At 47.5% G+C, this 26,734-nt stretch overlaps 1 protein-coding gene and 2 non-coding genes across 10 annotated transcripts; 1 reads left to right on the top strand and 2 right to left on the bottom strand.

Annotated features, from left to right (window-relative positions):
- Positions 1-205: 205 nt before the first annotated feature.
- SIRT4 (sirtuin 4) lies at positions 206-24,786 on the top strand. Of its 8 annotated transcripts, none has more exons than XR_008492809.2 (5): positions 206-836; positions 10,088-10,312; positions 18,929-19,223; positions 19,357-19,569; positions 24,341-24,786. XR_008492809.2 is itself a non-coding variant. In XM_054442734.1 (4 exons), exons 2-4 carry the CDS (start codon positions 10,089-10,091, stop codon positions 19,507-19,509), a joined length of 945 nt encoding a protein of 314 aa, XP_054298709.1. In that variant the 5' UTR covers positions 208-836; position 10,088; the 3' UTR covers positions 19,510-19,718. The 8 variants fall into 8 exon arrangements, 5 of the variants coding, with proteins under 5 accessions (XP_054298709.1, XP_054298712.1, XP_063502851.1 ...); XR_008492807.2 differs by having other exon boundaries at positions 227-836; positions 10,088-10,585; positions 24,341-24,780; XR_010122717.1 differs by lacking the exon at positions 206-836 and adding an exon at positions 8,864-8,922 and having other exon boundaries at positions 10,088-10,585; positions 24,341-24,779.
- Positions 931-1,071, bottom strand: LOC129011127 (U4 spliceosomal RNA). Its single transcript, XR_008493240.1, has one exon. It is a non-coding gene; the product is annotated as a U4 spliceosomal RNA (small nuclear RNA).
- LOC129010997 (U6 spliceosomal RNA) lies at positions 19,710-19,813 on the bottom strand. The gene has a single exon (XR_008493144.1). It is a non-coding gene; the product is annotated as a U6 spliceosomal RNA (small nuclear RNA).
- Positions 24,787-26,734: the final 1,948 nt, after the last annotated feature.

Here is a 26,734-nt window from a genome sequence, read left to right on the forward strand (position 1 = left end):
TTGAGGGTGAGTGCTTGCCACTCTGTCCGTATATACAACGTGTTCCCACTCCACTAGCCGTATTTAAGACCCATCTGCATGGGAGTTTTCTTGTTCTTGGAACATCCTGTGTCAAACATTCAGATTTTGTAAACGATAAGGACATTCGCTTGGGACGCTGGGGAATCTTATGCAAATCAACGTGACGTCACAGAGGACTCGGTTGAGACTCGAATTTTGAGCGAGGAGAGTGAGCAGTGGGAAAGTGAGCCTGGAGGGCGCAGAGGGACGACTAGCTGTGCTCGAGGGTGCGGAAACAGCAGGGTGGGGGAGTTGGGAATAATTTTAAGACGTCACTGTGACAAAATCTGAATGGAGAACACGGCTGGGCGTGGTGGCTCACGCCTGTAATCCCAGCACTCTGGGAGACCAAGGCGAGTGAATCACGAGGTCAGGAGTTCAAGACCAGCCTGGCCAAGATGGTGAAACGGGGTCTCTACTAAAAATACAAAAAAATTAGCGGGGTGCGGTGGGCAGACGCAAGAATCCCAGCTAGTCGGGAGGCTGAGGCACGAGAATCGCTTGAACCCGGACGGCAGAGGTTGCAGCGAGCCGAGATCAAGCCAGTGCACTTCAGCCTGAGCGACAGTGAGACTTCGTCTCAAAAAACAGTGCGAGAGAAAGAAAACAGAACAGCCAGCTGGCAAGAAAATTCAACACCACCCTGATTAAAAATAGAGATCACGAAAACAGCAACTCCGTCCTTCACAAACGCAAAACACCAAACACGTTAAGAACTGCACCTTTTCTGTAGAGTCGGCCGGGAAATCCTTTCCATCCCCGAATTAGAGCGTCAGGTAATAGTAGATAGTTACCACTCCATTTCTCATAACAGAAGCACACCAGCAGTAAGACAAAAGAATCTACTTTTTAATCACCAAGAAATCCCAGTCTCCGTAGAGACTGTCAAAAATTGCCGGTGCCGACTGTATTGCAAGTCGTCACGGCGGGGTATTGGGAAAAGTTTTCAATTAGCAATAATCGCGCCTCGGATAGACCTCATTGGCTACGATACTGCCACTGCGCAAAGCTAACTAGTTACGCCTCCTGCTCATCACTCCCTATAAGCCAGCTTCCTATTTCGCAAAGGTGAGTTTAGGGCCTATGGAAAAATCTTCACTTATTGCTTGCTTGAAAATTATACAATCATAGAAAGATGTCTGTGAGCTACGTAGGTGGTTTCTGCATATTGTTGCTGATTTCACTTAGCTAGGTTTTTGTTGCTATGAAGCAAAGCACTGTGGGAGGAACATGCTAATAGACTTAATTCAGAGACTGCAAGGGGCTTTTGAGAGAAAAGGGATCTAAATCAGGGTTCTGTTCACTTGGCTCCAGATTCAGTGTAACTGACTTCTCCAAAGACGATTATTGTTTTGTCTTTTTTCTTTTTCAGACTTTTTTTTAAATTGAGCCAAAGTATACATAAAATTTACCATTTTAACCTTAAGTGTAAATTCACTGGCATAGAATATGTTCACATTGTTGTGCAACCATCATCACTACTTACCTCCAGAACTTTATCTTTCATGCCTAATGGTGGAAACTGAGACTCTGTACCCATTAAACCCTTACTCCCTGTTCCCTTCTCCTCCAGCCCCCATGGCAACCTCTTTTCTACTTTCTATCTCTACGACTTTGTGAGTACTTTATATATATAAATGGAATCATACAATATTTGTCCTTGGGGTCAGTCTTGTTTCATTCAGAATAATGTTTTTAAGGTTAATCCATGTTGTAGTATGTATCAGCAATTCATTAATCTTATGGCTGAATAATATTTCATTGTATGAGATGTTTATCCTTTTTTTTTTTTTTTTTTGAGATGGAGTTTTTGCTCTTGTTGCCCAGACTGGAGTGCAGTGGCATGATCTCGGCTCATTGCAACCTCTGCCTCCCGGATTCAAGCGATTCTCCTGCCTCAGCCTCCCAAGTAGCTGAGATTACAGATGCATGCCATCATTCTTTGTATTTTTAGTAGAGACAGGATTTCACCACGTTGGCCAGGCTGGTCTCAAACTCCTGACCTCACGTGATCTGCCCACCTTGGCCTCCCAAAGTGCTGGAATTACAGGTGTGAGCCACCTCACCCAGCCCATTTATTCTTGTTTTTTTTTTTTAAAGACGAAGTTTTGCTTTTGTTGCCCAGGCTGGAGCGCAATGGCGAGATCAACCTCTGCCTCCCAGGTTCAAGCGATTCTCCTGCCTCAGCCTCCCGAGGAGCTGGGATTATTTTTAGTAGAGACGGGGTTTCACCATGATGGTCAGGCTGGTCTTGAACTCCTGACCTCAGGTGATCCACTCGCCTCGGTTTCCCAAAGTGCTGGGATTACAGCCGTGAGTCACCGCGCCCGGTCCCACTCATTCTTTTTTGAGACACCTTTTGGCTCTGTCGCCCAGGCTGGAATGCAGTGGTGCAATCTCAGCTCACTTCAACCTCTGCTTCCAGGCCTCAAGTGATCCTCCTCCCACTTCAGCTGGATAATTTTTGTATTTTTCATACAGACAGGATCTCACCATGTTGCCCAGGCTGGTCTCGAACTCCTGGGCTCAAGCGATCCTCCCATCTTGGCCTCCCAAAGTGCTGGGACTATAGGCATGAGCTGCCGCCCGGGCCAACTGTTTATCCTTTTTTTTTTTTTTTTTTGAGAGAGTCTCGCTCTGTTGCCCAAGCTGGAGTACGGTGGCTCAATCTCAGCCCATGCAACCTCCGCCTCCCGGGTTCAAGCCATTCTCCTGTCTCAGCCTCCCGAGTAACTGGGATTACAGGTGCGTGCCACCAATCCTGGCTAATTTTTGTATTTTTAGTAGAGACAGGGTTTCACCATGTTGGCCAGGCTGGTCTCAAGCTCCTGACCTCAAGTGATCCGCCTGCCTCAGCCTCCCAAAGTGCTGAGCCACCGCGCCCAGCCTATCCATTTATTTTTAGATGGACATTGCTGGTTTCCACCTTTTGTCTATGGGAATAATGCTGCTATTGGTGTGAAAATACCAGCTTAAGTTCCTATTTTCCTTTTTTTTTTTTTTTGAGACTGAGTTTCGCTCTTGTTGCCCAGTCTGGACTGCAATGGCGCGATCTCTGCTCACCGCAACCTCTGCCTCCTGGGTTCAAGTGATTCTCCTGCCTCAGCCTCCCAAGTAGCTGAGATTACAGGTACGCGCCACCATGCCCAGCTAATTTTTCTGTATTTTTTGTAGATACAGGGTTTCACCATGTTGTCCATGCTGGTCTCCAACTCCTGGGCTCAAGTGATCCGCCCGCCTCGGCCTCCCCAAGGGGTGGGATTACAGGCCTGAGCCACTGCAGCCGACTACTTATTTAAGTCACAGCCTGGATACTGATTTTCCCTACACCAGCAATCAGTAGAAAAAAAAGACTAGCAATGTGGTGAATTTAGATTCTTTTACTTTGATAATCCAGTCAAGGATTTAGTCATTAATTCTGGGTGGGGTGGAGTTGTGAGAAAAACACTAGGCCAGGCACGGTGGCTCACGCCTGTAATCCCAGCACTTTGGGAGGCCGAGGCGGGTGGATCACAAGGTCAGGAGTTCAAGACCAGCCTGGCCAAGATGGTGAAACCTCGTCTCTACTAAAAATACAAAAATTAGCTGGGCATGGTGGCAGGCGCCTATAATCCCAGCTACTCGGGAGGCTGACATAGGAGAATCGCTTGAACCCGGTAGGCGGAGGTTGCAGTGAGCCTAGATTGGGCCACTGCACTCCAGCCTGGGCGACAGAGCGAGACGCCATCTCAAAATAAATAAATAAATACATACATACATAAAATAAAATAAATAAATAATGGGGCTGGGCGCGGTGGCTCACGCCTGTAATAATAAAAAAAAAAAAAAAACAGAGAGAGAAAAAGACTAAAGCCCTAATCCTAATCCCATGAGGGTATCAAAGGAACTTCCTAGCCCTTGAGAATTCTAGAATGGGTGGCCCATTACGTTCTCTCAGTAGCTATCAAGTGAAATTGTGTGTTTCAAACCAGCTGACTTGGATGACAAAAAAAAAAAAAAAAGAAACAAATTTAAAAAAGCATACAAAAATTTTTTTAAAAAAAGAAAGAAAGAAGAAACAAAACAAAACAAAAAAGACTTGGATGACTTCACCTTCCAGGGATGATTTTCCAGCAGCATGAGAAAAATTGAAAACTCAGCTAACTTTTCCTCAGAGCATGAGATTTTTGGGGGTCTAGAAACACAATAGAATTCCCAACCAATCTCTATTAGTGATGATCATTCCACTTGGAGAACTGAAAAAATAACCTAGGTTTGAACTTTTTCATAGTAAAATTGGTGGGTGGGGAAGGAGAATGTCACTGTTTTCACATTTTTTAAAGTTATGATCAAATACTCAGAAAATGTGTGCAGAAAATGTGCTGGATTATAATTTTTAAATTTTGGGGGGGATTATAATTTTTTTGACAATGAAAATTTCAGTCTAGCTTCTGGTTCTTTCTTTCAGCAGATGTGGTCAGGTTAACTAATGCAGAAAGGGCTGTCAGTGGCTGAAGTGCAGTCACAGGATCATGGCTCACTGCAGCCTTGAAAAAAAAAGGGGGTGGCCGGGCGCGGTGGCTCACACCTGTAATCCCAGCTACTGGGGAGGCTGAGGCAGGAGAATCGCTTGAACCCGGGAGGCGGAGGTTGCAGTGAGCCAAGATGGCGCCATTGCACTCCAGCCTGGGCAACAAGAGTGAAACTCCATCTCAAAAAAAAAAAAAAAAAGGAGGGGGGCTGTCATATGAGTTTCCCCGCCTAGTAGATCCTACAGCTACTGACTTTCGCTGTTGCTGGAGCTACTACTCCCTGTCCACTAAGGAAAAAAGAATCGGCCAGGCGCAGTAGCTCACACCAGTAATCACAACACTTTGGAAAGCCTAGAGCCCAGGAGTTCGAGACCAGCCTGGGCAACATGGTGAAACTCCCTCTCTACAAAAAAATACAAAAATTAGCTGGGCGTGGTGGCCCACCTGTAGTCCCAGCTACTCAGGAGGCTGAGGTGGGAGGATGGTTTGAGTCCAAGAGGTTGAGGCTGTAGTGAGCAGTGATCGTGCCACTGCACTCCCGCCTGGGTGAGTGAGACCATGTCCCCAAAATAAAAAAATAAGCTTTTAAATAATTAAAGTGGCCAGGCGCAGTGGCTCATGCCTGTAATTCCAGCACTTTGGGAGGCTGAGGCGGGCGGATAGCGAGGTCAGGAGTTCAAGACCATCCTGACAAGCATGGTGAAACCCCGTCTGTACTAAAAATACAAAAATTAGCCGGGCATGGTGGCGGGCACCCGTAATTCCAGCTACTCGGGAGGCTGAGGCAGGAGAATCACTTGAACCGGGGAGGCGGAGGTTGCAGTGATCTGAGATCGTGCCACTGCACTCCAGCCTGGGCGACAGAGCAATACTCCGTCTCAAAAAATAAATAAATAAATAAATAAATAAATAGCCGGGTGCGGTGGCTCAGGCCTCTAATCCCAGTACTTTGGGAGGCTGAGGCGGGCGAATCATGAGGTCAGCAGATAGAGACCATCCTGCCTAACACGGTGAAACCGTCTCTACTAAAAAAAATACAAAAAATTAGCCGGGCGTGGTGGTGGGCGCCTGTAGCCGGGAGGCTGAGGCAGGAGAATGGCGTGAACCTGGGAGGCGGAGCTTGCAGTGAGCAGAGATTGCTCCACTGCACTCCAGCCTGGGCGACAGAGCGAGACTCCGTCTCAAAAATAAATAAATAAATAAATAAAATAATAATAATAATAATAATAAAAGTGGCGGGGTGCAGTGGCTCACTCCTGTAATCCTAGCACTTTAGGAGACTGAGGCAGGTGGGTCACCTGAGGTCAGGAGTTCAAAACCAGCCTGGCCAACATGATGAAACCCCATCTCTACTAAAAATACAAAAATTAGCCGGGCGCAGTGGTGGGCGCCTGTAATCCCAGCTACTCCGGAGGCCGAGGCAGCAGAATCACTTCAGCCGGGAAGGCAGAGGCTTCAGTGAGCGAAGATCGTGCCACTGCACTCCAGCCTGGGCAACAGAGCCAGACTCTCTCTCTCAAAAAAAATTAAAGTTAGTTTTACTTACAAGTCTTACTGAGGATTACAGACCGAGGGCTATAGCGTGGGAGCAGTTCCATCAGACTGGTCCAACACAGAATTTCAGCCACTCATATACCAGTGGTGAGTGTTCGGTGCCTGCAAAATCACATTAAACTTGTTGAAAGTTACATTAAAGTACAATCATATCAAAGTTTGGGTGCAAGAGTATATCTGGTTATGGATTACAGCGGTATCATCACTAACCCCATCAGACATTATCTTGTGCAGGAAAAGGCAATGACTGGAGTCGTTTATCTTTTAATGAATATAGTGACTTGGAAGAGACATGGAGGGCTCTGTGCTCTATTGTGTTTTGTCTTCAAAGCGTCTTTCTGGAGAGCTGTATGTTGTCACAGAGTCAGAGGCTTCATGAAACAATGCTGGCAAGTCGAAATAAGCAGGCCCGGCATGGTGGCTCACACCTGTAATCCCAGCACTTTGGGAGGCCAAGGCAAGAGCTTTCCTTGAGTTCAGAAATTTGAGACCAGCCTGAGCAACATAGTGAGACCATGTCTCAACAAAAATAAAAAATAACAAAATTTAGCTGGGCGCGGTGGTGGATGCCTGTGATCTCAGCTACTTGAGAGGATGAGGTTGGAGGATCCCTTGGGCCTGGGAAGTAGAAACTGCAGTGAGCTGTGATGTCACAACTGCACTCCAGCCTGGGTGACAGAACGAGACCCTGTCTCAAAAAAAAAAAAAGCAGAAATGGGCAAACTACTAAATGGTCATTTTACCAATATTACCTCCAAAGATACAATGATAGAACCAAAAACCTAAAAACTCTTTCTCAAGCTTCCATATTACTTCTCTGCACTTCAGTTCATCTTTATTTATTATTATTATTTTTTAAAGAGATGGGATCTCACTTTGTCACCCAGGCTGAAGTGCAGTGGCACAATTATGGCTCACTGCAGCTTCGATCTCATGGGCTCAAAGTGATCCTCCCACCTGAGCCTCCTGAGTAGCTGGGACTACAGGCACACACCATCACACCTAGCTAATTTTGTTTATTTTTTGTAGTGAGTGGGTCTCACTATGTTGCCCAAGCTGGTCTTGAACTTTTGGGCTCAAGTGATCCTCCTGCCTTGGCCTCCCAAAGTGTTGGTATTACAGGAGGGAACCACTGCACTCAGCCCAATTCATCTTAAAACGGGTGAAGGGAGTCCTTAGGTGGTCTTCAAGGTCCCTGCTAGCTGCCCACCTTTATGTCCAAAGACACTTATAAATTTATTGATTTAGGTGATGCTGTAGAACAGCAGTTCTGGTTGTCTACACATTAGGAACAATTAGGAAATTTGTAGATCAGAATCACTGGGAGTAAGATGCAGGCTTTGTGTTGATTAACTTAATAAAAAAAAATATGATAAATTGGAGAAGCCAAGCAGGTTAAGTACATTAGTCCACGTATAATATATTTGGCTTCATATTAACTGTAAAAACATCACTTTTGGCTGGGCACGATGGCTTCTGCCTGTAATCCCAGCACTTTGGGAGGCTAGGGTGGGCAGATCATGAGGTCAGGAGATCGAGGGCATCCTGGCTAACATGGTGAAACCTTGTCTCTACTAAAAATAAAAAAATTAGCTGGGCGTAGTGGCACGCGCCCATAATCCCCGCTACTCAGGAGGCTGAGGCAGGAGAATTGCTTGAACCCTCGAGGCGGAGGTTGCGGTGAGCCGAGATGGCACCATTGCACTCCAGCCTGGGCAACAGAGCCAGACTCCATCTCAAAAACAAACAACAACAACAACAAAAAAAAAAACTATCACTTTTTCAGATATGTATAAACACATTTCTTCACAAGTTCAAGGTATTTTACCAATAGCAAATAACTTGATACTGTCGCTGTGAATGAAAAGGATCACAAACTCTGATGTTTAGAATGAGTCAAATCTAGGCCGGGAACAGTGGCTCAGGCCTGTAATCCCAGCACTTTGGGGGGCCGAGGTTGGTGGATCACCTGAGGTCGGGAGTTCGAGACCAGCCTGGATCACTTGAGCTCAGGAGTTCAAGACCAGCCTGGCCAACATGGTGAAACTCTGTCTCTACTAAACATACAAAAACTTAAAAAAAAAAAGTCAAATCTAGATCCATGATTAATGACGTGCTCATTTCACATTGCGTGTTTGTATCAAAACATCTCATGTGGGTAAAGCATAGATAGGCACAGAGAAAAGAAAAAAAGACAAAAAATAACAGAAAAGATGGCCGGGCGCGGTGGCTCACGCCTATAATCCCAGCACTTTGGGAGGTGAAGGCGTGCGGATCACCTGAGGTTAGGAGTTCAAGACGAGCCTGGCCAACATGACGAAACCCCCGTCTCTACTAAAAATACAAAAATAATCCCAGCTACTCGGGAGGCTGAGGCAGGAGAATCGGTTGAACCTGGGAGAGGGAGGTTGCAGTGAGCCGAGATCGTGCCACTGCACTCCAGACTGGAGTTTTTTCAAAAAAAAAACACAAAACTCCATCTCAAAAAAAAAAGAAAAAAGAAAAAAAATCTTATGTACATCATAAATATATACACCTACTAAGTGCCCACAGAAATTGAAAACAAACAAAAAAATCCATGATTAAAAGCTTTAATATTAACAGAGGACCTCCGACCAGAAAGAGCCGACAGGGGGCGTTCCTGGATGTTCCGGGGCCGTCAATTGCGAGACGCGGAGGATTGTGGGACTTGTAGTTTTCTCGCATCATTTAAGCTTTCTGGACTACATGTCCCAAAATGCAAATGTAATCAGACGGTCCCACTGTGGGCTGTGAAGTGTCCGTAGAGCTGTGAGAGGTAAGTGTGTTCTGTGTGTGCTGCGGGTTTCTAGAAGTTGTGGATTTCTTGTGAGGGATTCTATTTCTCCTCTTTGCCCTTGGTGGGACCTGGAAGAGAGTAGTTGTTCCACTGATGCACGTTTTCAGCGGGGGTTTCCCTGACCCTTTGGTCTCGGGAAACCGGACTGTGTGTTTGTTCAGCTGTTCACGTGTTGCTGTGGAATGTCAAGGAGAAAGCGGGGTCCTGATCTCAGATCTGGAAAGCCAAGCATAAAATAATGTTTACATATGGGGTGCATGTCACTAGAGGATTTAAGCATTATATCAAATAATATGTCAAATTTTTTTTTTTTTTTTTTTTTTTTTTGAGACGGAGTCTTGCTTCTTCGCCCAGGCTGGAGTGCAATGGCGCGATCTCGGCTCACTGCAACCTCCGCCTCCCGGGTTCAAGCAATTCTCCTGCCTCAGCCTCCCTAGTAGCTGGGATTACGGGCACGTGCCACCATGCCCGACTAATTTTTTTTGTATTTTTAGTAGAGTCGGGGTTTCACCATGTTGGCCAGGCATGTCTCGAACTCCTGATCTCAAGTGATCTGCCTGCCTCGGCCTCCCAAAGTGCTGGGATTTCAGACGTGAGCCACCGCACCCGGCCCTCTATTGTTACAGCTAGAAAAGCTGACGGGCAGGGGTCTTGTCTCTCTGACGTGTCCACATAGCAGAGCTTGCAGTGGAGGGTAAACTAAAATAAGGGGGAAATGAAAAAATAAAAGGAATGCGTGTGTGTGCTTAATTACATGAACAAAATCAAACAAAACCTGACTTATTAGGGCCGGACTCAGAGGCTCACACCTGTAATTCCAGCACGTTGGGAGGCCGAGGCGGGCAGATCACCTGAGGTCAGGAGTTCGAGACCAGCCTGGCCAACATGGTGAAACCCTGTCTCTACTAAAAATACAATAATTAGCCGGGCATGGTGGCCATGTAGTCCCAGCTATTCTGGAGGCTGAGGCAGGAGAGTCACTTGAACCCGGGAGGCGGAGGTTACAGTGAGCCAAGATCATGCCACTGTACTCTAGCCTGGCAACAAAGGGAGACTCTGTCTCAAAAAACAAAACAAAAACAAACAAACAAAAAATGAGAAAAAAAACACCCCAGTTTCTCACATGAGGCTTCTTTTTCTCTAGAATGAAGATGAGCTTTGTGTTGACTTTCAGGTCAGCAAAAGGCCGTTGGATCGCAAACCCCAGCCAGCCGTGCTCCAAAGCCTCCATTGGGTTATTTGTGCCAGCAAGTCCTCCTTTGGACCCTGAGAAGGTCAAAGAGTTACAGCGTTTCATCACCCTTTCCAAGAGACTCCTTGTGATGACTGGGGCAGGAATCTCCACCGAATCGGGGATACCAGACTACAGGTCAGAAAAAGTGGGGCTTTATGCCCGCACTGACCGCAGGCCCATCCAGCATGGCGATTTTGTCCGGAGTGCCCCAATCCGCCAGCGGTACTGGGCAAGAAACTTCGTAGGCTGGCCTCAATTCTCCTCCCACCAGCCTAACCCTGCACACTGGGCTTTGAGCACCTGGGAGAAACTCGGAAAGCTGTACTGGTTGGTGACGCAAAATGTGGATGCCTTGCACACCAAGGCGGGCAGTCGGCGCCTGACAGAGCTTCACGGATGCATGCACAGGTGCAGGAGGTGTACACGGTTTGAACGCAAACCCGTGTGTTGTTTTGGGAGAGTAGGGACCTTGGCTGTCTTGATCACCACAGTCTTAGACCTTGAGAAAAGGATTTCAGAGCAAGTTGTTTATTTTGCAGTTGATTCCAGTAAATTCATTGACGGAGCAAGGATGTAAAACAGGAAAGAGAGGAAAGCCAAGAAAGGGTGTGTTAATGAGTGGGTTACTGCTTTGGGCACTGGGGTTCAGTCCTGTGAGGGACCCTCCAACTGTCTAGGACATGCCTGAGGATTGTCTCAATGAAACTTGAGGACTGGGGCCAGGCGCAGTGGCTCACGCCTGTAATCCCAACATTTTGGGAGGCTGAGGTGGGCAGATCACGTGAGCTCAGGAGTTCGAGACCAGCCTGGCCAACATGGTGAAACCCCATTTCTACTAAAAATACAAAAATTAGCCGGTCGTGGTGGCACATGCCTGTAATCCCAGCTACTTGGGAGGCTGAGGCAGGAAAATCTCTTGGGAGGCAGAGGTTGCTGCAGTGAGCCGAGATTGCACCACTACACTCCAGCCTGGGCAACAGCGCAAAAAAAAGAAAAAAAAAAGTTGAGGACGGTGCACAATGGCTCATACCTGTAATCCTAGCACTTTGGAAGGCTGAGGCAGGAAGATTACTTGAGGCTAACAGTTCAGGACCAACCTGGCCAACACAGTGAGACTCTGTCTCTATATAAATAAAGTAAATTATATATATATATTATATATATATATATATATTTTTTTTTTTTTTAAAGAAAATTGAGGCCGGGTGTGGTGGCTCACGCCTGTAATCACAGCACTTTGGGAGGCCGAGGCAGGCAGATTACCTGAGGTCAGGAGTTCAAGACCAATCTGGTCAACATGGTGAAACCCCGTCTCTATTAAAAATACAAAAATCTCTTGGACGTGGTGGCACGCACCTGTAATTCCAGCTACTCAGTAGGCTGAGGCAGGAGAATCGCTTGAACCTGGGAGGTAGAGGTTGCAGTGAGCTGAGATCATGCCACCACACCCCAGCCTGGGTGACAGAGCAAAACTCTGTCTCAAAAAAAAAAAAAAAAAAGGAAAGTTGAGCAAGCTAGGGTGATTTTTTTTTTCTTTTTTCTTTTATTTTCTTTTGTGTTTGTGTGTGCACGTGTGTGTGTGTGTATGACAGGCTCTCACTCTGTCACACAGACTGGGATGCGGTGGTGTGATTATAGCTCACTACAGCCTCCATCTCTTGGGCTCAAGTGATCCTTTCACCCCAGCCTCCTAAGTAGCTGGGACTACAGGCAAACGCCACCATGCCCGGCTAATTTTTAATTTAACTTTTATTTTCTGTAGAGATGAAGTCTTACTATGTTGCCCAGGCTGGTCTCGAACTCCTGGGCTCATGTGATCCTCCTGCCTTGGCATCTCAAAGTGCTGGGATGACAAGTGTGAGCCACTGTGCTTGGCCTTGAAGCTAGGGTATTTATTCACCATCTCTCATCCCTCATGGGTCCAGGATCACTCTAGGGGAATTAATTCCCTAACATTTTGACTCTGCTCCTCCCAAGGAGGCTTCCATGGGCAGAGAACATCCGAGGCAAGAGAGACACAGGAAACTGCTTGTAAGAAAATTGTGTAGGCCGGGCGCGGTGGCTCACGCCTGTAATCCCAGCACTTTGGGAAGCTGAGGCAGGCGGATCTTGAGGTCAGTAGATCGAGACCATCCTGGCTAACATGATGAAACCCCATCTCTACTAAAAATACAAAAAATTAGCCAGGCGCAGTGGCGGGTGCCTGTAGTCCCAACTACTCGGGAGGCTGAGGCAGGAGAATGGCGAGAGCCCGGGAGGTGGAGCTTGCAGTGAGCCAAGATCGCGCCACTGCACTCCAGCCTGGGTGACAGAGTGAGACTCTGTCTCAAAAAAAAAAAGAAAAGAAAATTGTGTGCACCAGGGTGCTGTGGTTCATATCTGTCATCCCAGCAACTCAGGAGGCCGAGGCAGGAGGATTGCTTGAGGCCAGGAGATCAAGACCAGCCTGGGTAACACAGCCAGACTCCATCTCTACAAAAAATTTTTTTAAGAAAGGAAATTGGCTGGGCGCGGTGGCTTGTGCCTGTAATCCCAGCACTTTGGGAGGCTGAGTTGGGCGGATCACCTGAGGTCATGAGTTCGAGACCAGCCTGACCAACATGGAGAAACCCCATCTCTACTAAAAATACAAAATTAGCTGGGCATGGTGGTGCATGCCTGTAGTCCTAGCTACTCGGGAGGCTTAGACAGGAGAATAGCTTGAACCTGGGAGGCGGAGGTTGCGGTGAGCCGAGATTGTGCTATTGCACTCCAGCCTGCAGCCTGGGCAACAAGAACAAAACTCCGTCAAAAAAAAAGCCAAACAAAAAAACAGAGAAAGGAAACTGGGACGGGTGCGGTGGCTCATGCTTGTAATCCCAGCACTTTGGGAGGCAGAGGCAGGCAGATCACTTGAGGTCAGGAGTTCGAGACCATCCTGGCCCACATGGTGAAACCCCGTCTCTACTAAAAATACAAAAAATTACCTGGGCATAGTGGTGCACGCCTGTAGTCTCAGCTATTTGGGAGGCTGAGGCACGAGAATCGCCTGAACCTGGGAGGCAATGGTTGCAGTGAGCCAAGATTGTACCACTGCACTCCAGACTGGACAACAGAGTAAGACTCTATCTCAATAAAAAAACAAAAAGAAAGGAAACTGTTCGAATGTGGCCTTTAGCATGTTCTGAGGAAAATATGAGCTGAACACCAATAGCATGTGCTATAAACTGCTGGGTTTCCAATGCCTAGGATGCCTAGATACATAGACCATAACGTAGCTGGGCAGTAGTCAGAACTCAATCAATAATGAGGGAGCAGATACATGGGAGGGTATCATGCTTATGGGTCTGGCAATAATTGTAGCTAATTGGAGACTTATTTCTTTAAGCCCTAGAGAGGCTCCTCTGAGGGCTGAAGTCAGTCTGCCAATGGTGAAATATTTACTGGGTGCCTAGAATGTATGGTGTACATACATTACACCATGTAGTACATTATAACACTAATACTGTGCTTCTTAGTGGTCAAAACCAAAGTATAGGCTGGGCGCAGTGGCTCACACCTGTAATCCCAGCATTTTGAGAGGCTGAGTGGGGTGGATCACTTGAGCTCAGGAGTTTGAGACCAGCCTGGCCAATATGTCGAAACCCAGTCTCTACTAAACATAAAAGATTGGCCGGGCGTAGTGGCAGGTGCCTGTAGTCCCAGCTACTCGGGAGGCTGAGGCAGGAGAATTGCATGAACATGGGTGGCAGAGGTTGCAGTGAGCCAAGATCGTGCCATTGCACTCCAGCCTGGGCGACAGAGGGAGATTGTCTCAAACAAACAAACAAAAACCAAAGCATAAAACATGGCTGACTTTATATGCAAGAACTTTGTAATATTTGGGAAGACACAAAAATAATATAATTGGCCGGGCGCGGTGGCTCACGCCTGTAATCCGAGCACTTTGGGAGGCCAAGGTGGGGGGATCACCTGAGGTCAGGAGTTTAAGACCAGCCTGACCAACACGGTGAAACCCTGTCTCTACTAAAAATACAAAATTAGCCAGGCATGGTGGTGCATGCCTATAATCCCAGCTACTTAGGAGGCTGAGACAGGAGAATCGTTTGAACCCTGGAGGCAGAGGTTGTAATGAGCCGAAATCGCACCATTGCACTCCACCCTGGGCAACAAGAACGAAACTCTTTCTCAAAAAACAAACAAGCAAACAAACAAAGAAAAACACATAATTAATGATAAATGACAATGCATGATTGTTAAATTGTGTGGTTCTTGATTTATATGCTGTGCATGTTCAAATAAACAGATTTAGTAAAGATTGGAATAATCGGTTGAGAAAGCTTTTTTTTTTTTTTTTTTTTTTAAACTTTTAAAAAATAGAGACAGGATCTTGCTGTGTTGCCTAGTCTGGTCTCGAACTCCTGAGCTCAAGCCCTCCTCCTGCCTTGGTCTTCCAAAGTGTTGGGATTACAGGTGTGAGCCACCACGCCTGGCCCAAGAAAGCTTTTTTTTTTTTTTGAAACAGAGTCTTGCTCTTGTTGCCCAGGCTGGAGTGCAGTGGTGTGGTCTCGGCTCACTGCAACCTCCACCTCCTGGGTTCAAGTGATTCTCCTGCCTCAGCCTCCCGAGTCGTTGGGATTACAGACGCCTGCCACCACCCCCAGCTAATTTTTTGTATTTTTAGTAGAGGTAGGGTTTCACCTTATTGGCCAGGCTAGTCTGAAACTCACTCCTGACCTCGTGATCCACCTGCCTCGGCCTCCCGAAGTGCTCGGATTACAGGTGTGAGCCACTGCGCCTGCCCCAAGAAAGCTTTTATGGGTACAGGGGGCTTGAGACTGGCTCAGGTTTGTCTAGGCAAGAGCAGGAAACAGGGCTTTCCAAATGAAGGGAAGTTGTAGATCCCAGAGGAGTCTGGCCTGGCCTCTGTAGAGGTTTGGACCTGGGACTTGCAGAAACCAGATTGTCTGGGAAAGTTAGGCCCAAATCATGGTTACATTTGAAAATCAGGCAGTGCAGTTAGGTCTGTTGTGAGACACCAAAGGGGTTTATTAGTGGTTTCTGAGCAAGAAAGCAACATGATAAAAATAGCATTTGAGGAAGGCTAGACAGGATTAAAAAGAGCAGGTCAGGGAGGTCAGCCTGAAGGACCTAGACTAAGGTGGTATCCAGGGAATTTGAGTTAATGATGCTTATGGATTCATTAAAACAATTTTTTTCGCCGGGCGTGGTGGCTCATGCTTGTAATCTCAGTGCTTTGGGATGCCGAAGCGGGCGGATAACCTGAGGTTGGGAGTCAAGACCAGCCTGACAAACATGGAGAAACCCTGTCTCTACTAAAAGTACAACAACAACAAAAAATTAGCCGGGCATGGTGGCACATGCCTGTAATCCCAGCTACTCGGGAGGCTGAGGCAGGAGAATCGCTTGAACCTGGGAGGTGGAGGTTGCGGTGAGCCAAGACTGCACCATTGCCCTCCAGCCTGGGCGACAAGAGTGAAACTCTGTCTCAAAAAAAACTACCAATTTTTTTCATAATGAAAATCTGTTTTTTTAATAATGAAAATTTCAAACATTCACAAAAGTAAAGAGAATAGTATAATGAATTCTCATATACCATCACCCAGATTCCAAGGTTTTATCAAGATTTTGTCATGTCTACTTTATCCATTCTCTCTGTCTCTTCTTAAGCATTTTAAAACAATCCAGGACTTCTTGACATTTCACAGGGGCCTTTTTTTCTTTTCTTTTTTTTTTTTTTGAGACAGAGTCTCACTCTGTCGCCCAGGCTGGATAGCGGTGGTGCAATCCTGGCTCACTGCAACCTCCACCTCCCGGGTTCAACCGATTCTCCTGCCTCAGCCTCCTGAGTAGCTGGGATTATAGGCTCCCACCACCACGCCCGGCTAATTTTTGTATTTTTGGGTTTCACCGTGTTGGCCAGGCTGGTCTCAAACTCCTGACCTCAGGTGATCTGCCTGCCTTGGCCTCCCAAAGTGCTGGGATTACAGGCATGAACCACTGTGCCTGGCTTTTTTTTTTTTTTTTTTTTTGAGATGAAGTCTTGCTCTCTCACCCAGGCTGGAGTGCAATGGCATGATCTCCACTCACTGTAACCTCTACCTCCTGGGTTCAAGCAATTCTCCTGTCTCAGCCTCCTGAGTAGCTGGAATTACAGGTGTGCGCTACCACACCCGGCTAATTTTTTTGTATTTTTGTAGAGACGGGGTTTCACCATGTTGGCCAGGCGGGTGTCAAACTCCTGACCTCAAGTGATCCACCCATCTTGGCCTCCCAAATTGCTGGGATTACAGGTGTGAGCCACTGCGCCTGGCCTGGCCTTTTTTTCTTTTTCAGACAGGGTCTGGCTCTGACACCCAGGCTAGAGTGCAATGGTGCCATCATAACTACCTGTAACCTAGAACTCCTGGGTAATTAGAACTCCAGCTAATTAAAAAAATTTTTTTTGGCCAGGCGTGGTGGCTCATGTCTGTAGTCTCAGTACTTTGGGAGGCCGAGGTGGGCAGATCACAAAAATTAGCTGGGCGTGGTGGCAGGCGCCTGTAATCCCAGCTGCTCGGGAGGCTGGGGCAGGAGAATTGCTTAAGCCCAGGAGGCGGAGGTTGCAGTGAGCCGAGATCGCGCCATTGCACTCCAGCCTGGGCGACAGAGCGAGACCCCGTCTCAAAAAACAAAAAGACAAGCAAAAAAAATTTTTTTATAGAGACAGGGTCTTGCTGTCTACCCAGACTGGTCTGGAACTCCTGGGCTCAAGCGATTCTCTCGCTTTACTCTCCCAAAGTGCTGGGATTACAAGGTGTGAGCCACCATACCTGACCACAGGGGGCCTTTTAAGAGGAGAAAATCAACATAATCTGATGGCTGACTAGAACTAAAAGGAGAAAAATGAAGCTGGGTGTGGTGGCTCACACCTGTAGTCCCAGCACTTTGGAAGGCTAAGGCAGGAGGATTGCTTGAGCCTAGGAGTTCAAGGCTGCAGTGAGCTATGATCATGCTACTGCACTCCAGGTAAGAGCCACCACACCTGGCCAAGACCTTGTCTCTTTTTTTTTTTTTTTTTTTTTTGAGACGGAGTCTCGCTCGTCGCCCAGGCTGGAGTGCAGTGGCGCAATCTCGGCTCACTGCAAGCTCCACCTCCCGGGTTCACGCCATTCTCCTGCCTCAGCCTCCCGAGTAGCTGGGACTACATGCATCTGCCACCACGCCTGGCTAATTTTTTGTATTTTTAGTAGAGATGGGGTTTCACCATGTTAGCCAGGATGGTCTTGATCTCCTGACCTCGTGATCCGCCCGCCTTAGCCTTCCAAAGTGCTGGGATTACAGGCATGAGCCACTGCACCTGGCCTGACCCTGTCTCTTAAAAAAATTTAAAAAATAGGCCGGGCGCGGTGGCTCATGTCTGTAATCCCAGCACTTTGGGAGGCTGAGGCGGGCAGATCACCTGAGGTCAAGAGTTCGAGACCAGCCTCAACATGGAGAAACCCCGTCTCTACTAAAAATACAAAATTAGCCGGGCGTGGTGGTGCATGCCTGTAATCCCAGCTACTTGGGAGGCTGAGGCAGGAGAATTGCTTGAACATGGGAGGCGGACGTTGCGGTGAGCCAAGATCGCGCCATTGCACTCCAGCCTGGGCAACAAGAGCGAAACTCCGTCTCAAAAAAATAAAAATAAAATAAAAAAATAAAAACAGACACAAAGTGCTCTCCCTCACTGGCTTAAGCTCTGGTGATTGGAGAGGTGAGAAGGGGGGCCGGGTGCAGTGGTTCACACCTGTAATCCCAGCACTTTGGGAGGCCAAGGCAGACGGATCACCTGAGGTCGGGAGTTTGAGACCAGCCTTACCAACATGGAGAAACCCCGTCTCTACTAAAAATACAAAAAAAATTAGTCGGGTGTGGTAGCGCCTGCCTGTAATCCCAGCTACTCAGGAGGCTGAGGCAGGAGAATCGCTTGAGCCCAGGAGGTGGAGGTTGTGGTGAGCCAAGATCATGCCATTGCATTCCAGCCTGGGCAATAAGAGTGAAACTCGCTCTCAAAAAAAAAAAAAAAAAAAAAGAGAGAGGTGAGAAGGGAACCAGGAGACACTGTGTCCTGGAAACCAAGAAGGAGAAGCATTTTAGAGGGAATGGTAATAGACAGTGGCAAATGCAGCACATGAGCAAGGGAAAGTATACAGGGAAAAATGCAGGTTTGGGCATTAAGGAAATCGGCAGGCAAGGCATTTGCAGTCATGTTAAGGATAGAAGTGAGCTATAGCAGAAGGTTAGGAAGGAGTGTATAGGAAGGAAATAGATGGGCTGGGTGCAGTGGCTCACACCTGTAATCCCAGCACTTTGGGAGGCCAAGAAGGGAGGATCACTTGAGGCCAGGAGTTTGAGACCAGCCTGGGCAACACAGTGAAACACCGTCTCTACCAAAACTACAAAAATTAGCTGGGTGAGGTGGCGCGTGTTTGTAGTGTAGTCCCTGCTACTCAGGAGGCTGAAGTGGGAGGATAACCTGAGCCCAGGAGGTTGAGGCTGCAGTGAGCTGAGATCGTGCCACTGCATTCCAGCCTGGGCAACAGCCAGACCCTGTCTCCAAAAATAAAAAAAAAAAAACAGAAAGTATGGCTAAAACGGGGTGGGGATTGTGTGTTAGGGAAAGAAAGCAGCGATGGAAGGGCTGAAAGTGGTTGGGGATGAAACGTCTCTGACAGCTTTGTGCTTCCCAAGGGCATACTGTTCAGTCGGCGTCTTCCTTGGTTCCAGGGTCCTGTGCTTGGATTGTGGGGAACAGACTCCCCGGGGGGTGCTGCAAGAGCGTTTCCAAGTCCTGAACCCCACCTGGAGTGCTGAGGCCCATGGCCTGGCTCCTGATGGTGACGTCTTTCTCTCAGAGGAGCAAGTCCGGAGCTTTCAGGTCCCAACCTGCGTTCAATGTGGAGGCCGTCTGAAACCAGATGTCATTTTCTTCGGGGACACAGTGAACCCTGACAAGGTTGATTTTGTGCACAAGCGTGTAAAAGAAGCCGACTCCCTCTTGGTGGTGGGATCATCCTTGCAGGTATCTGACTTGGCGAGAGTGGTAACTGCCCCTTGTGCGGGATTGGGAGTCCTGGAGAGACCCCCTGTTTGGTTTAACTTTTTCTAGATCTAGAGAACCTAGACATTCTTATGTATGTCTTTTCCCCATGCAGGTATACTCCGGTTACAGGTTTATCCTCACTGCCTGGGAGAAGAAGCTCCCGATTGCAATACTGAACATTGGGCCCACACGGTCAGATGACTTGGCATGTCTGAAACTGAATTCTCGTTGTGGAGAGTTGCTGCCTTTGATAGACCCACGCTGACCACAGCCTGATATTCCAGAACCTGGAACAGAGACTTTCACTTGAATCTTGCTGCTAAAGGTAAATGCCTTCTCAGATGACAGATTCCAGTTCCCATTCGACAGAGTAGGGTGTACTGACAAAGTATAGAAGGTTCTAGGTAACTTAATGTGTGGATATTCTTAATTAAAACTCATTTTTTAAAATAAAAAATTGTTCAGCTTTATATGAAATGCTTCATGAATTTGTGTGTCATCCTTGCACAGGGGTCATGCTAACCTCTGTATCATTCCAATTTTAGTATATGTGCTGCTGAAGAGGGCACTAAAACAATTTTTTTTTTTTTTTTTTGAGACAGGATCTGGCTCTGTAACCCAGGCTGAAGTGCAATGGCCTGACCTCAGCTCACTGCAACTTCTGCCTCCCAGGTTCAAGCCATCCTCTTACCTCTGCCTCCCAAGTAGCTAGGACTAGAGGTGTGCACCACCATACCCAACTAATTGTATTTTTTGTAGAGACAGGGTCTCACTTTGTCACCCAGGCTGGTCTCGAAGTCCTGAGCTCAAGCCATCCACTCGCCTCAGCCTCCCAAAGTGCTGACTTTACAGGCATGAACTACCACACCTGGCCAAAACTTTTTTTTTTTTTGAGATAGTCTCACTCTGTTGCCCAGGCTGGAGTGCAGTGGTGTGATCTTGGCTCACTGCATCCTCTGCTTCCTGGATTCAAGTGATTCTCCTGCCTCAGCCTCCCAAGTAGCTGAGATTACAGGCACGTACCACCACACCTGGCTAATGTTTTATAGCTTTGGTAGAGACGAGGTTTCACCATATTGGCCAAGCTGGTCTCAAACTCCTGACCTCAAGTGATCTGCCTGCCTTGGCCTCCCAAAGTGCTGGGATTACAGGCGTGAACCACCGTGCCCGGGCGTTTTTTTTGTTTGTTTGTTTTGTTTTGTTTTTGAGATGGAGTCTTGCTCTGTAGCCCAGGCTGGAGTGCAGTGGCATGATCTTGGCTCACTGCAACCTCTGCCTCCTGGGTTCAAGCGATTCTCCTGGCTCAGCCTCCCGAGTAGCTGGGACTACAGGTGCCCACCAGCATGCCCGGCTAATTTTTGTATTTTCAATTCACCATGTTGGCCAGGCTGGTCTTGAACTCCTGGCCTCAAGTGATCCACCTGCCTCAGCCTCCAAAAGTGCTGGGATTACAGGCATGACACCAAGCCCGGCCCCAAAGCTAATTTTTAAATGTACATTAAGCTGTAGTGTTTGAAATACTATGGTTTTCAAATTCTAGACGTGTAGCTCTTTAAGACACTAAATGTTCCAAAATCTGCCATTGCTTTTTCCCACTTTTAAAAATAATAATTTTGAAATAATAATTTATACAACATAAAGTATACTCTTTAAAAGTGTACAATTGACTTATTTTTTGGTGCACTCACAAAGGTGTGCTTTGATCACTCCTATCTAATTCCAGAACATTTTTATCATCCCAAGAAGACATTTTGGGCCCATTAGCAGTCATTTCCTGTTTCCCACCACTGCCATTATCACCTGTTGGCCCCTGGCAACAACTAATCACTCTGTTTCTGCCTATTCTGAACACTTCATACATTTTTTTTGTTTGGTTTGTGTTTTTTTTGAGACTGAGTTTCACTCTTGTTGCCCAGGCTGGAGTGCAATGGCGTGATCTTGGCTCACTGCAACCTCTGCCTCCCGGGTTCAAGCGATTCTCCTGCCTCAGCCTCCCAAGTAGCTGGGACTACAGGCATGTGCCACCACGCCTGGCTAATTTTTGTATTTTTAGTAGAGACAGGGTTTCCCCATGTTGGCCAGGGTGGTCTCGAACTCCTGACCTCAAGTGATCCACCCACCTTGGCCTCCCAAAGTGCTGGGATTACAGGCATGAGCCACTGTGCCCAGTCAGTGGATGGCCTTTTTTTTTTTGAGATGGAGTTTCACTCTTGTCCAGGCTGGAGTGCAATGGCATGATCTCAGCTCACCACATCCTCCACCTCCTGGGCTCAAGCAATTCTCCTGCCTCAGCCTGTCGAGTAGCTGGCATCACAGGCATGCGCCACCACGCCTAGCTAATTTTGTATTTTTAGTAGAGATGGGGTTTCTCCATGTTGGTCAGTCTGGTCTCGAACTCCCAACCTCAGGTGATCCGCCCACCTCGGCCTCCCAGTGTGCTGGGATTACAGGCATGAGCCACTGCGCCTGGCCTTTTTCTTTTGAGACGGTGTCTTGCTCTGTCGCCCAGGCTGGAGGGCAGTGACATAATCTCAGCTCACTGCAACCTCCACCTCCCGGGTGCAAGAGATTCTCCTGCCTGAGCCTCCTGAATAGCTGGGATTACAGGTGCCAGCCATCATGCCTGGCTAATTATTTGTATTTTTAGTAGAGATGGGGTTTCATCATGTTGGCCAGGCTGGTCTCGAACTCCCTGACCTCAAGTGATCTGCCCGCCTTGGCCTCCCAAGGTGCTAGGATTATAGGCCTGAGCCACTGCACCTGGCCTGACCTTAAAAAAAAAAAAATACATACACACACACACACACACACACACACACATATATATGTATTAAGACAGAGATTTGCTCTTGTTGAGTCTCGGCTCACTGCAACCTCTGCCTCCCGGGTTCAAGCGATTGTCCTGCCTCAGCCTCCTGAGCAGCTGGGATTACAGGCGCCCGCCACCACGTCTGGCTAATTGTTTTGTATTTTTGGTAGAGATGGGGCTTCACCATGTTGGCCAGACTGGTCTCAAACTCCCGGCCTCAGGTGATCCACCTGCCTTGGCTTCCTAAAGTGCTGGGATTACCGGCGTGAGCCACCGCGCCGGCCTTATGACTTTGTTTCCTTATTTGACAGGCCAGGAGTTCGAGACCAGCCAGGCCAGTATGGTGAAACCCTGTCTCTACTAAAAATTAAAAAAAATTAGCCGGGCGTGGTAGTGGGCGCCTGTAATCCCAGCTGCTCGGGAGGCTGAGGCAGCAGAATCACTTGATCCCAGGAGGCGGAGGTTGCAGTAGCTGAGATGGCACCATTGCACTCCAGCCTGGGGGACAGAGTGAAACTGTCTCAAAAAATAAATAAATAAATAAATAAATACAAAACAATTGTCTGAATTGTCTGGCCATAGCAGCACAAACCTGTGCTCCTAACTACTTGGGAAATGATGTGGGAGGATCACTTGAGCCCAGGTGGTCCAGGCTGCAGTAAGCCATGATTGTGCCACTGCACTCCAGCCTGGGTGACACAGATCCTGTCTCAAAAAACTAAATAAAATAAAAATAAAAGATTTTTAAAAATTATTTTATTTTGAGACGGAGTCTCGCTCTGTCGCCCAGGCTGGAGTACACTGGTGTGATCTCAGCTTACTGCAATCTCTGACTCCTGAGTTCAAGTGATTCTCCTGCCTCATCCTCCAAGTAGCTAGGACTACAGGCACGTGGCTCCACGCCTGGCTAATTTTTTGTATTTTTAGTAGAGATGGGATTTCACCATGTTAGCCAGGATGGTGTCGATCTCCTGATCTTGTGATCTGCCCACCTCGGCCTCCCAAAGTGCTGGGATTACAGGCGTGAGCCACCGCGCCTGGCCAAAATAAAAGATACTTTTAAGGTTGAGGTGGAAGAATTGCTTGAGCCCAGGAGTTCAAGACCAGCCTAGACAACATGGGGCCACCCCCATCTCTACAAGAAATATAAAAAATTACCTGGGCATGGTGGCGTGTACCTATAGTCCCAATTATTTGGGAGGCTGAGACGGGAGGACTGCTTGAGCCCAGGAGGTCGAGGCTGCAGTGAGCTGTGGTCTCGCCACTGCACTCTAGCCTGGACAACAGAGAGAGACCTTGCCTCAAAAAATAAAATAAATAAATATTGAAATAAAATAAAAGATACTGGCTGGGCCCGGTGGCTCATGCCTGTAATTTCAGCACTTTGGGAGGTTGAGGCAGGAGGATTGCTTGAGCCCAGGAATTTGAAACCAACCCTGGCAACATAGCAAGACTCCTGTTTCTACAAAAAAAAAAAAATTAGCTAGGTAAGGTGGCACATACCTGTAGTCCCAGCTACTCAGAAGGCTGAGGTGACAGGATCACTTAAGCCCAAGAGGTGGAGGCTGCAGTGAGTGGTGGTTGTGCCACTGCACTCCAGCCTGGGCAACAGAGCAAGGCTATCTCAAAAAAATAAAATAAAATACACCTTAAAACTAGTTTCCTACTACTAGAATAATACATATTTATTGTAGAAAGTTAAATGGTACATAGAAGAAGATAATACAAATTACCCATAATCTTACCACTGAGATAGCTGAAGCTTAACATTCTGGGATAACTAAATGTGTTTTTCTGAAAATTGACTCAAGCTGTGCTTCGTGTTTTATTACATCCTGTTTTCACTTAATAATACATAGTGGTCATCTTTTTTTTTTTTTTTTTGAGACGGAGTCTCGCTCTGTCACCCAGGCTGGAGTGCAGTGGCGCAATCTCTGCTCACTGCAAGCTCCGCCCCCCTGGTTCATGCCATTCTCCTGCCTCAGCCTCCCGAGTAGCTGGGACTACAGGCGCCCGCCACAACGCCTGGCTAATTTTTCGTATTTTTAGTAGAGACGAGGTTTCACCATGTTAGCCAGGATGGTCTCGATTTCCTGACCTCGTGATCCGCCCACCTCGGCCTCCCGAAGTGCTGCGATAACAGGCGTGAGCCACCGCGCCCGGCCAGTGGTCATCTTTCCATGTCCTAAGCGCTATGGTATTGTGACTGATAGGCTGATGTTCACAAGCATTCCCTGGACCCCGCTCTTGGTTTATCTTTGCATTAACTTGTTTCATTTCTTTACAGAGCCCTAAGGAGCATCCCTTTTTTCTCAAACTAATCGAAGCTCGCTGAGTGCAGCCTGTAGGGGGCAACAAACCAACATCTCTCTGCCAGCCCATTTCTCAACCCGGCAGCTTTCCCAGCCAACGAGTTAAGGTCTAGGCTGACGAGATTTGCCCCTGAACAAAGACTTTTTCAAAGAAGCAGCTGCATACATTTCCTTTTTATCTCACCCGGCAGGAGAAATGGCCTGGGACATATGTAGGCCAGAGTGGTCTCTGGAGTGCCAACCCAAGGATCTCACTAATTTTGTGGGGTAAGGGTAGAAGGAAATGACTAAACTTATAATCCAAATGGTTAAGTGTCTTTAACTGAACCATTTTGATATAATTTTTGAAAAAATAAGCAATGGCCATGAATGAATTTTTTATTAACCAAGGGATAAAGGAATCTTTTAAAAATAGCACACCAGCCGGGCGCGGCGGCTCAAGCCTGTAATCTCAGCACCTTGGGAGGCCGAAACGGGCGGATCACGAGGTCAGGAGATCGAGACCATCCTGGCTAACACGATGAAACCCCGTCTCTACTAAAAATACAAAAAAATTAGCTGGGCGTGGTGGCGGGCCCCTGTAGTCCCAGCTACTCGGGAGGCTGAGGCAGGAGAATGGCATGAACCTGGGAGGTGGAGCTTGCAGTGAGCCGAGATCTTGCCACAGCACTCCAGCCTGGGCGACAGAGCGAGACTCAAAAAAAAAAAAAGAAAAAAAAAATTAGCCGGGCAGGGTGGCGGGCGCCTATAGTCCCAGCTACTTGGGAGGCTGAGGCAGGAGAATGACGTGAACCCGGGAGGCGGAGCTTGCAGTGAACTGATATCGCGCCACTGCACTTCAGCCTGGGCGACAGAGCAAGACTCCGTCTCAAAAAAATAATAATAATAAATAAAAATAAAAACAGCACACCAGGGCCAGGCGCAGTGGCTCACGCCTGTAATCCCTGCACTTTGGGAGGCATAGGAGGGTGGATCACAAGGTCAGGAGATTGAGACCATCCTGGCGAACATGATGAAACCCCGTCTCTACTAAAAATACAAAAATTAGCCAGGCATGATGGGACGTGCCTGTAGTCCCAGCTACTCAGGAGGCTGAGGCAGGAGAATCGCTTCAACCCGGGAGGCGGAGGTTGCAGTGAGCCGAGATTGTGCCACTGAACAGCCTGGGTGAAAGAGCAAGACTCTGTCTCATAAAAAAAAAAAAAAACAAAAAAAAACCACACACACACACTAGGTATGTGGATTGCGTGTTTATATATTTAATTATATATATATAACCTATATATTTATATATACATACATATATTTATATATACTTTTTTTTATATACATATATGTACATATATATATATATTTTTTTTCTTTTTTTGAGACGGAATCTTGCTCTTTCTCTTTCGCCCAGGCTGGAGTGCAGTGGCGCGATCCCGGCTCACTGCAAGCTCCGCCTCCTGGGTTCACGCCATTCTCCTGCCTCAGCCTCCCAAGTAGCTGGAACTATAGGCACCAGCCACCACGCCCAGCTAACTTTTTTGTATTTTTAGTAGAGACAGGGTTTCGCTGTGTTAGCCAGGATGGTCTCGATATCCTAACCTCGTGATCCACCCGCCTCGGCCTCCCAAAGTGCTGGGATTATAGGCATGAACCACCGCGCCCGGCCTATTTTTTTTTTGAGAGGGAACCTCACTCTGTTGCCTAGGCTGGAGTGCAATGGCGAGATCTCGGCTCACTGCAACCTCCACCTCCCGGGTTCAAGGGATTCTCCTGCCTCAGCCTCCCGAGTAGCTGGGATTATAGGCACACGCCACCACGCCCGGCTAATTTTTGTATTTTTAGTAGAGATGGGGTTTCATCATGTTGGTCAGGCTGGTCTCAAACTCCTTATCTTATTATCTGCCTTCCTTGGCCTCCCAAAGTGCTGGGATTACAGTTGTGAGCCACCATGCCCGGCTATATATATACACACACACACACACACACACACACACACATATTTACATATATACATATATACATATATTTAATCAGCTAAAAAGAGAATGAGGATTTTTTTTTTTTTTTGAGATGGAATCTAGCTCTGTTGTCCAGGCTGGAGTGCAGTCGCACAATCTTGGCTCACTGCAACCTCCACCTCCCGGGTTCAAGCGATTCTCCTGCCTCAGCCCCCCCAGTTAGCTGGGACTACAGGCATGCAACACCATGCCCAGCTAATTTTTGTATTTTTAAATAGAGATAGGGTTTTACCATGTTGGCCAGGCTAGTGTCGAACTCCTGACCTCAAGTGATCTGCCCCCCCTTAGTCTCCAAAAGTGCTGGGATTACAGGCATGAGCCACCATATCTGGCAAGAATGGGGCTTTATGACAGTTTTCT

This window comes from Pongo pygmaeus, chromosome 10 (genome assembly GCF_028885625.2).
Source record: "Pongo pygmaeus isolate AG05252 chromosome 10, NHGRI_mPonPyg2-v2.0_pri, whole genome shotgun sequence".
Taxonomy (NCBI): Eukaryota; Metazoa; Chordata; class Mammalia; order Primates; family Hominidae; genus Pongo; species Pongo pygmaeus.